General features: G+C 40.0%; 1 protein-coding gene across 1 annotated transcript; it reads right to left on the bottom strand.

Annotated features, from left to right (window-relative positions):
- Positions 1–933: 933 nt before the first annotated feature.
- Positions 934–10,559, bottom strand: synpo2la (synaptopodin 2-like a). Its single transcript, XM_061911247.1, has 4 exons — positions 10,151–10,559; positions 6,168–6,319; positions 5,370–6,079; positions 934–4,904 (listed from the first exon to the last, which is right to left on the bottom strand). The coding sequence occupies exons 1-4, from the start codon at positions 10,250–10,252 to the stop codon at positions 2,371–2,373; spliced, it is 3,498 nt and encodes a 1,165-aa protein (XP_061767231.1). The 5' UTR covers positions 10,253–10,559; the 3' UTR covers positions 934–2,370.
- Between the last annotated feature and the right edge of the window lie 651 nt (positions 10,560–11,210).

Genomic DNA, 11,210 nt, shown 5'->3' with positions numbered 1-11,210 from the left:
GCAGGAATCGAACCTGCATCCCTCAAGTTGCTGGCACGGCCGCTCTACCAACCGAGCTATGCCGTCCGAATGAAAATGTTTTATATTTTGAACGTTATTTTTAACACTCTGATAAACAGTGGAATTATTAATTACTTACCGTGTTAAGCAATGTCAGCTAAGATTTATCTGAGAGCCAGGTGCAGTCATCAAAAGAGCCACATCTGGCTCTAGAGCCATAGGTTCCCTACCCCTGATCTATACTGATCATGTCTTTTGGCCCTTTTGATAGTTTTGATACTTTGTACTGTTCATTTTATTAATCCTGTAATTTGCATTTTAATTTTATATGAATATCCATTGTTTTTGCCATTAACACTGTACTCTCTGGCTGTTGATATTCTCAGCAATATATTGAGTACTCTGTAACTATGGTGGAAAGTGACCAAGTACTGAAGTACTGGCTATTCTTTACTTACAAGCTATAACTCAAAACACCACACAGAAATTCATAAATTATTGGAGGACTTGATCAAATACATTTCTGGACAGTCAGAATGAAAATATTGTTTGTTTCTGCATCATAGATTTAACTTAATACATTTGTTTACTATGCACTCTTTTTTAAAACTCTCAACGACTATTTGAACTGTAGAGTATCAAGTATTCAAACAAATATTTGTTAAGTGTACAAATATTACAGTACGTTTTACATAAAAAATACTTGTAAATGTTATACTGTATTTAATATATATATATATATATATATATACATATATATATATATGTATATATATATATATATATATATATATATATATATATATATATATATATATATATATATATATATATATATATATATATTGTCTTGCTTACTGTATGATCAGGTAAAATATTACTATTGTCTAGTGAGCAGCAGGTGGCAGTATAGAACCAGACATAAGAGACAGGTTTAGAGCACAGATCTATTTTTATTTATCTAAACTCATCAGATTTTATTTGAAATATTAACATCTTCACACGTGTTCTCAGCTTCCAGACACATGGTCATTATCAAACTTAACACCTGCAGTTCCACAAACAATTTGCAGGCATGGCTTCACCAATGCAAGGGGGTACCTGCAACTTGAAATACTGTAAATAATTGAGTATTGCAATAAATAACAAAAGTATAACTTAGGTAAAATAGCCACATTCAATAAAAGGTGGGTATCACAAAAATCTATATTTTCAATTGCAAGCGTTATAAAATGAAAAACACACGGACCCCAGTGCATCAACGTTTACTCATTTTCACCATCTAGTCTAATCTTTAATCCTGGTCCTTTCTTGTAATCCTTCTTTAAATTCTAGCCTGTGGATTTTCATTACTTTAACAATTCCACTTTGTATCTTGCATCCAAAACAATGATCATAATCCTTTCACCTGTAGTGATGATTATTGACCCCATTCATCTATCTAGCCCATTGTTATCTTACCTTTCCACAGCCTCTTCGTACCATAAACCCTTCTTCGAAATACTGGGTGCCTCGATGTTAACCACCCTCTTTTTGCACAACTTTGTATTAAATCAACAAAACAAAAATACAATCTTTCCTCAATGTAATGTGTTTGATACAATATCAGTCTTATACACATATCTGAGAAGATCCCAGTACCATGAAGTTCCTGCTGCACCATTCCTGTTTTTGGAAGCTGTGATATCCACTAAAAAATATACAATCAGTACTTGGCATGGATCTCTATCTTCATGTGAGAATGGTGCTTGCAAATATTCTCATCCACCAAAGTCATTTTAATCACTTGGCATTGAAACGATCACAACCGGATTGTTCGGATTGCTGTAAAAAGTTTGTCTTAGATTTCGAACACAATTTTAACAGTCCAATCATGTAAGATTGCAATGTACATAAGGTGAATTTATACCTAAATGCGACAAGATTAACCACAATGTTTAATACTACAGTTGGTTTACAAATATGAATTACATGTAGCATTTTTAATGCATTTCAACAACAGGGTCAAAGGGTTATCTTTATGATATTTTTATTAGAAATACATCTGCAACAACCATACCTCCCTCAGGTGGAATATATAGCATCAAGTGTGATAGTGGCACATTAATATAAGGATATGTGTGAATAAAGAAAAGTTAGCAAAGTAACTATAATTAACATAATATTGATTTATTTATAGTTTCTGCATATATTTTCCAATAGTCACCCCTATTTAAAAATCTGCTGAACCAGCAATCCCAAACCAAAAGCTTCTTAAAATATGTATAATTTTGCTCACCTATTTAAAACAAACACCACCCCCTTCCAAAAAAGGTAATTACAACAATTGTCCATTGTAATGTTCAGGTTTTGTCGTCAATTATTTGCTGTTTAAATAGCCCCAGGTCTCCACACATAGGGCTGTACACCTCCCTTGGTAGCAACAAAACGTGGTTTAGGTGCCTGAACCGCGTTGGCCTTGAAAGGAGGCAAGGGGGTAAGGATGCTGAGCTCAGGAGCGCTCTGGAACTGCTTGGCTGCCTTAAGTCCAGTGTTGTAGGAGACTGGACTGTAAGGTACTGGTGCTGCAGGCCCTGGGTTTTGCAGAGGCATGGCAGATAATTTTGGAAGGCTGGGAAATCCAACCATTTGGGAGGAAAGCGAAGCGCTGGGAGGGTCCCTGAATAGGGCTGGTGCTAAGTTGGTGTCTGGCATTGGATCAGGAGGTGGAGTGCTCATGTCTGAGTGATTTATACGCTCTCCGAGGGTAGTGGCCGAGCGGGGTGCAAGGACTTTAGGAGCGAGTGATGGAGCAGACATAGGGGTAGGTGTTGAGAATCGTTTTATCTCATAGGTGCGAGCTGTTTTCACTGGTATTTGCTTAGGTGAAGTTAGCGAACTTCCCACCATCGTAGTATAATGGCCATGCCTCTGGTCCTGGAAAGATGGACCAGCTGATAGATTACCAGCACTTCCACTGTAGTTGAACATGGCAGAGTTTAGCTGGTAGGGCTGTCTTCTCATGAAATCCAGAACTTTTATACCCTCTTTTTGGGAGCTCACTTTACCTGTGCTCCCTGGCTTGCCCACGTTCCTTTGAGGCCCTACAGGGATTGAGGGGGCCAGGAGTGGGTTATACCCAATGGGTGGAGGGGCACGAACGTTGGGGGAGTATTTCCATTGGGAAGGAATGGAGGGGTTGAAGGAATAGTCAATGTGTTCAGCAGCAGTATTAAAGGCCATATCTTGCTGGTAAGGGGTTTCTGGTGGTGGGTCCATGGCATACATACCCATGCGGCTCTGTCTGCGAGCAAAAAGCTGAGCTCCCTTTCCACCCGCTTGGATAATCAGTGGAGCCTCATGCGTAACTTGAGGTTTAGGTGCTACTGGTGGAGGTATCCTCCCTGCAGCAACCTCAGAACTGCTTCCGTCCAGCACATTATCAAAAAAAGCTTCCGAGAATGGTTGAGCATATTTCTGCTGATTGGTTCTGTCATCAAGGTTCTGCACCATAGACAGCAGTTCAGGATTTGGTGAGTTTTTCTTGATCTCTGGTACAGTAAACATAGGCTTTGGTTTTCCACCGCGACGTCGAGCCTCAAGTAAGATTCCTGTACGACCTCCTAGACCAGGAACATTGGTTGGTGCTACAGTTTCAGGGTCTGAAACCATGGAAACTGGAAGTACAGATGTCATGGAAATTTGAGGTGGTGTTTGAAGAGTAACTGGTACAACTGGAGGAACCAGTGCAACTGTATGAATTGCACTGGGAATTTGAGATATAGGAGGAGTCCAAGCTGAAACCGTTGGTTGTGGTGGAGCTGGGGGAAATGACCGTATGGGCATTGGAGGCGCTGTTACATACTGAACTGGATAAGACACAGTTTTCTGTTGAGCTGTTTGTGATGCATCCACCGAAGATGTAAAGGCCAAAGGGTTTAGGATGACAGGAGCCTCTGCTGTATCAGTTACAGGACCAGAAGATTTAGCAGGGATAGGAGGACCAGGAGATAACTGAAACATTACTGGCGTAGCATTAATAGCCTGCTCTGGGACAGTGGAACATTGTGGTGGCACAGCAGCTGCAGAGGTTGGTCGCTGGCTTGTCTTAATTGCATGTGGTTTGAATGCCACAGGAGCAGTTGCAGCCCGTAGAGCAATGAAGCCAGGTGTAAAAGGACGAGCAGTTCTATTGTGAACATGACTGGAAGGTACTTCTGGTATGGACATTTCTGTTGTTGGTATATTGCTAGTGATGGTATTCACAGCAGGAGATGATGTCATCATGCTAACAGTACCACCTGCAGCCTGGGGTAAGTCACCATTAGGCATGCTGTAAGTTGCAACATAAACTTGATTTGTGGTTTGGGATACATCTTGATGGAGAAGTGGTTGCATCTGCATGTGTATGTCTGGATGAAACATCTGAGCTTGCTCCATGACAGACTGTTGGGTAGCCTGAGAATGTGTTGTGTCTACTTTCCTTGCATGCTCAGCAGCCCTTTTTCTTTGCTGTTCAAACAGCTGGGCCCCCTTCCCTGCAGTGGCATTCAAACCTGGACTTGGCACATCTCCTTCCTCATTCCCACGGCCCTCTACACCAGCAGTTGCTCTCTTCTCCAGCACATTCAAATAGTCACTATCCCATGTGGGGTCAGGAACTGCCGAAAAGCCCTCTTCATCAAATTCTGATTCACTGCCAGGTAGAGCTCCATCTTCTTCTTGTGAGTCCTGACACTGATCCTCATCTACACTTCCAAAGCTTGTGAGGGTATACTTCTTGGAGCGCTGACGCCTTTTCTTAAACATCAGCACCCCTTTGGAGTGAGGGTTAGGAGCGTCTGTCAATAGAGATGCAATAGTTCTGCATTTGCTTTTGGCTTCCTTTACATGTTTGTCCTGTGGATTATCTCCTCGGTTGAGCTCTGCAGGGTATACAAGCCACAGCTATTAGGATTAACTCATACTAGACCTTTAATTTTACACACTAAATTAATTACGTCAGGTACATATGCATCTTGTGAACAGTGCAAATTTAATTTTTGAGATATGATTGCAGGCACATTAGTATACTCTATACAGCAGCAGGATCATCATATTTCTGAGGTCATTATACAAACCCGTCGCAAATGTCATGCCTTAACAGCTAGCAATCTTCTAATCTGCTACGGTAGCACTTCAGAAAAAAATTCCAGGCAAGCCTCAAGCTTCTCACATTAGTGGTTGTGAATGATAAATCTGTGAGTCAGCATGTTTAAAATTGTGGATTAGGTAAGCGGAAGAACATAACCATTAGGGTTAAATCATTTGATTCACTGTAGACAATTTTGTGAATTTACACTATAGGAATGTATCGGTTTGATGGGATATCGACAATTAGCTGTACTTACTGGCTTGCTTGGCTTTCTCCATGTAGGTTGTTGTGAGTTCCTCATCAACTGGTTTATTGACAGGACCCACCATAGGCACGAGCTGACTGCGGGATCCCAGCATCATTGCCTCCTTTGCCCTCTCGGGAGATACCAGCGGCACATTAGCAAGCTCAGGGAAGTCCTCCTCCTGCTCTCCATCTCGAGGGCCCTGGTCGTCTGCTGATGAGATGATGGAAGAAGTCTCAGTAGATGTCTGGGAGGACCACATTCCTGGACCAGGTGGCTGGTAAATCACTTCCCTTCGTGCCACCCCCGGAAGCCCGCCGTCTCCACCTCCCCCACGTCCATCCGACAAACTTGAGTACACACGTGCATCTGGAGCGCTGTCATAGCCACTCAACTCCGATGTCTCCCCGCCCTCAGGGGGGGTCCTCCCTAATGGTTTTGCTGTGTTTGAATTGTTGGGACTGCGTCGTTTTGGTCTCCGTTGCCTTTCATAGCCCGCCACATCTGCGTCGCTGTCAGTCTCTCCATAGTAAGCCTCGCTACCAGGTGGAGATGTTAGTCCGCTGGTTAACGAGGAGCGGCTACGGTGGATCTCACGGATGGGCGCTTGGTGGTGAAGGTCAGCGGGCGATAGGGCCTGCAGGGAAGCACGATACTCCTTGTCGATGCGGGGAGAGGGGGCGCGGGTGACAAGCACAACGGATTGAAATCCGGCAGGTACTCTACAAGTAGTAAGAGTTAACTTTTCAATAGCAGAACTTTACATCTTAGAATAAATGAAAAAGCTTCATCATTTTGTTCTTCCCTGACCTTTTGATACGGATGTGTAGTGTCCCTGGAGAGCTGTCTATGAGGTTCATAGCCTGGGCGTGGGATAGCGATTCACATGGCTGTTGGTTGATGGACAACAGCTCATCCAATTCTCTCAGTCCTGCTCTGCAGGCTTTGCTGCGTTTACGTACCTAACCAAACAAACATGAAGATCAAAGTCAGGTTTCCTGTCCATGTTGTGCATCTTTCAAGGTCAAGGAATGCATGCTCTGTGTTCTAAACATTGCATTTAATCGCGCAACAAGGACACTTGCCAGCTTAGCACACACTGACAGGTGTCATTGTATTGAGCCAATCAAGGTTTTATTTCCTTCACGTGTAAGTGGTTACAGTGGTACGGCTCGTCAGTGGTTCTCCACTATTAGTAAATGTGTGGATTTTTCTTGACAGCTAGTCTTGTTGTGAACAAATGCCACACGTTGCCCCTCAAGTGGGACACTTATACACACTTAAACAGGCAAAAGCCAGCCAGCAGCCGTCTTCATTTGGACCTCTGCTATTTGCGCTCATGGTCTGTCAGAACCATGGCCCCGTGCCTGCAGTAAAGTGCCCCAGGTCAGATCCAAACCATGTCTGCAGGCCACCTAATAAAATCAAAAGCTCAATATTTTTGTCAAGTAAAAAAGCATTATCAAATATTGCCATGACACTACTCTTGATTTTAGATTCGCATTAGGCAACGTATTTGTTGTTGTTTTTTTTAGCTATTCCTGTTAACCTGCAATGCAACTCCGCATCCACATTTACGAGAGTCTTTTAATGTGTTCTTTTTGTGATATAAGATATTAGTTCAGGGGTCACCAACACGGTGCCCGCGGGCTCCAGGTAGCCCGTAAGGACCAGATGAGTAGCCCGCTGGCCTGTTCTAAAAATAGCTCAAATAGCAGCACTTACCAGTGAGCTGCCTCTATTTTTAAAATTGTATTTATTTACTACCAAGCTGGTCTTGCTGTGCTGGACATTTTTAATTCTAAGAGAGACAAAACTCAAATAGAATTTGAAAATCCAAGAAAATATTTTAAAGACTCGGTCTTCACTTGTTTAAATAAATTAATTTATTTCTTTACTTTGCTTCTTATAACTTTCAGAAAGACAATTTTAGAGAAAAAATACAACTTTAAAAACGATTTTAGGATTTTTAAAAACATATACTTTTTACCTTTTAAATTCCTTTCTCTTCTTTCCTGACAATTTAAATCAATATTTAAGTAAAGTTATTATTTTAGTGTAATGAATAATAAATACATTTTGATTTAATTCTTCATTTTCGCTTCTGTTTTTTTAACAAATAACATTTGTGGAATATTTCTTCAAACTTATTATGATTAAAATTCCCCAAAAATATTCTGGCAAATGTAGAACATCTGTATAATCAAATTTAAATCTTATTTCAAAGTCTTTTGAATTTCTTTTAAAATCTTTGTTCTGGAAAATCTAGAAGAAAAGAAGATTTATCTTTGTTAGAATTATAGCTTGGTCCAATTTGTTATATATTCTAACAAAGTGCAGATTGGATTTTAACCTATTTAAAACATGTCATCAAAATTCTAAAATCAATCTTAATCAGGAAAAATTATTAATGATGTTCCATAAATTATTTTTTTTTATTTTTTCAAAAAGATTCGAATTAGCTAGTTTTTCTCTTCATTTTTTTCGGTTGAATTTTGAATTTTTAAGAGTCGAAATTAAAGATAAACTATGTTTCAAAATTAGATTTTCATTTTTTTCCTGTTTTCTCCTCTTTTAAACCGTTCAATTAAGTGTTTTTTTTCATCATTTATTCTCTACAAAAAACCTTCCGTAAAAGGAAAAAAAATGTACGACGGAATGACAGACAGAAATACCCATTTTTTATATATATATATATATAGATTTATTTATTAAATGTAAATTGAGCAAATTGGCTTTTTCTGGAAATGTATTTAAGTGTGTATCAAACTGGTAGCCCTTCGCATTTATCAGTACCCAAGAAGTAGCTCTTGGTTTCAAAAAGGTTGGTGACTCCTGTATTAGTTATTCATGCAGTCACCTTGTTTACAAAGCGCAACAGTTCCAATACACGTGCATGAGCCCACACCCTTCACACACACATACACTTCACACACACATACATACATACACAGCTTCGCCACTGGTACTGAAATACTTTATCACTCATAAAAAAACACACAAACAAGCATAGCCACAGATCTACAAGCACAAGGCCAATGCTGCCAAACCCCAAACTGTCAGACCCCATACACCTGTTGGCAAACATGACGTCTGACAAGATTACGCTATCCTGTTCTCAGGGGTGAAGAAGCACGCTGTTTTAGATAGAAACAAAAACAGCTGTCCTTTGCTGTAAAGGTGATTTGGTTTGTCCACATCACTCAGGGAACAACCATGACATTGTCTGCATCTACATATTTTAATTTTTGACACAGTTATTGTAAACAAATGTAGATATGAATGTATTTGCCATTTTAACAATTTTATGCAAGATTAGTAGACTTATGATTGTTTTAGGTAACTGGCTTCCCTTACACGAAAATGAGCGAGTCCCTCCTCATAAAGCTCCATATTCGGGACGGCAAGTACAAACCGTCTGAGGTGGATTTTTTAGAACTGAACTGAAAGACACACCCTGGCTAACCCTGTGACCTGCTGCAACTTGGCCAGAAATAGATGCCTGCCTGATCAACACTTTATAAAAGTGAGTTCAATTGTTGTGGGAATGAGGCATTTGCAGCTCATGTCAAGGACACGAAATATGTCATCAAAATGTAAAGTTTACTCAAACATTATTTTTTTCAAGTGCGGTATTCTGCAGTTGTTTTATCGCTACAGAGTTGCAGTGAATGATTTAAACTGGAAAGAAAATGTGACCAATCAACAATCATCTGCTTCATTGGAAAAATGGGAGAGGTTTATCATTTTGTTGTATACAAATATTGATTAGACTCCCAAACACCTAACAGAAAAATATCCAAACGCAGCAAATTGTAAGATGACAGACGACTATAATGTTCGAGCTGACACTGATTTATCGCATGCCATGCTGCCATGATGCAGGTGTTTCCACATAAATAAATACAAATTTGACCGGTTAAACGTGATGGTAAGGATTATAGTTGGATGGGCATGTTAACCCAAAGCTATGAACAAAAACTACAGGGGTCGGGAACCTTTTGGGCTGAGAGAGCCATACAAGCCAAATATTTTTTTAAATATTTCCGTGAGAGCGATATAATTTATTTATTTTTTAACACTGACTACAACTATATGCGTGCATTTTAAGTAAGACCAACATTTATAGAGTATAATAAGTCTCTTATTCTTTTTAATAACATTGTTATTCTGAGGCTAGCCAAAAATAAATACAAAAAAATCTTACCATTAATGCGACTTCTTGAACAGGTGCGGTAGAAACCAGATGGATGGATGAAAATGCATGAGAATGTTTTATATTTTGAACCTTATTTTTGACACTGTGATTACCAGCAGAATTATTCATTACTTATCGTGTTAAGCAATGTCAGCTAAGATTTATCTGAGAGCCAGGTGCAGTCATCAAAAGAGCCACGTCTGGCTCTAAAGCCATAGGTTCCCTACCCCTGTATTAATAGGACCACATATGACTTAATATTTTCACTAAAATGTTGACACTGACCAGAGTTTAAAGAAATAGTTATATTTCATTTTATATTTATATTGTCACAGATCATCATTTTTTGTTGTTGAAGGGACTGTGTTGGGGAATGTGTTGAACAACATTCCCATTAAAATTTTAAGTTTAAAGGTCACATAATTAATCAGTGCTTAGCCTAAGTGCTAATCTCAAATTCCTGCATTGTGGTGGCCAAGATCATTGATTAAAACTGCACTTTCCTTAAATACTATTCTATTCACAAACCCTTAAAATATTGGTTGGAGCTGAATGTTTAACATCCTCATTTAACCGACTCAGAAGTCCATCTTACCTTAGCCACCTGGAGTGGTCTGTGATGTTCCGCACCACCCTGGAGACGGAAGCCCCATGGTGCTCCACCAGACAATGTAATCAACACTTCCTCTGCAACCATTGTAAAGCCGTCTTACTTTCTCTTTTTTGACTTTTTTCAAGCTATTCTTCTTCTTGCATATCCTCCGGCTCTTTGTGTTATTATTGTTTTTGCCTGGGGGCCCTCAATGCCTTGGCCAATGGTCAGCAGTCAGGGCCCCCCTGTACAAGCTCTGACCGGCGCTTTGCCTGCTTCACAGTTCCAGCTCTGAAGTCCAGCCCCAAAGCCGATGCTCACACCTGAAAACACACACACACATACACACTTCTGTGCACCCACCCATGCCTACACTCAAGGCCAAGGGAGCAGGATGGAGGTATAGACTGGGAGGGAGATCTGCTTACATGGAGGAATGCCTGCCCCAAATGAATGAGGGGCGGTTCTAACACTCACACTTGTCCTGTCACTCAGACCTGTGGCAGTGAACTGCTGATAGCCCTTCCAAAAATAGGACACCACAACCTCTGCTCATCTGGAGACTAAGAAAAGTGTGCACTCAGAACATCAAAATATACTCCCCTTTTATAGTATAAATACCCCTTAGCTTAATCACCCATGTAGATTTTAGCAAACATGTCAAGTTTTGATATCATTTGTATTCATTAGCTCATTTGTTACTTGTTGTGGCCATTGAGGCCTCTGCGGCATCCAGTCCTCATGTGTATGACGACATTCTAGGCTGTCATCATTGAGCTTTTGGTATAAATACAGGATGAATAGCCTACATGGCTACATTCAAATGGGTCCAAAGTTAGGATTCCTAAGTAATTAGTAAATGGCATACAGATGGATTGTATATTACAGTGGTTCTCAAATGGGTGTACGCGTACCTCCGGGGGTACTTGAACCTATGCCAAGGGGTACGTGAGATTTTTAAAAAAATATTCTAAAAATAGCAACAATTCAAAAATCCTTTATAAATATATTTAATGAATAATACTTCAACAAAATGTAAATTCATAAACTGAGAAAAGAAATG

Source organism: Nerophis ophidion, linkage group LG09 (assembly GCF_033978795.1).
Source record: "Nerophis ophidion isolate RoL-2023_Sa linkage group LG09, RoL_Noph_v1.0, whole genome shotgun sequence".
Lineage (NCBI taxonomy): Eukaryota > Metazoa > Chordata > Actinopteri > Syngnathiformes > Syngnathidae > Nerophis > Nerophis ophidion.
This window is presented reverse-complemented; position numbering and strand designations above follow the sequence as displayed.

Excerpts from the sequence above, each read along its gene's own strand:
- synpo2la (XM_061911247.1), bottom strand. The coding sequence starts at position 10,252 with ATGGTTGCAGAGGAAGTGTTGATTACATTGTCTGGTGGAGCACCATGG. Across the intron at positions 6,320-10,150 it reads GACCACTCCAGGTGGCTAAG|GTACGTAAACGCAGCAAAGC; the intron begins GTAAGATGGACT and ends TTGTTTGGTTAG. Across the intron at positions 4,905-5,369 it reads GGAGAAAGCCAAGCAAGCCA|AGCTCAACCGAGGAGATAAT; the intron begins GTAAGTACAGCT and ends TATACCCTGCAG.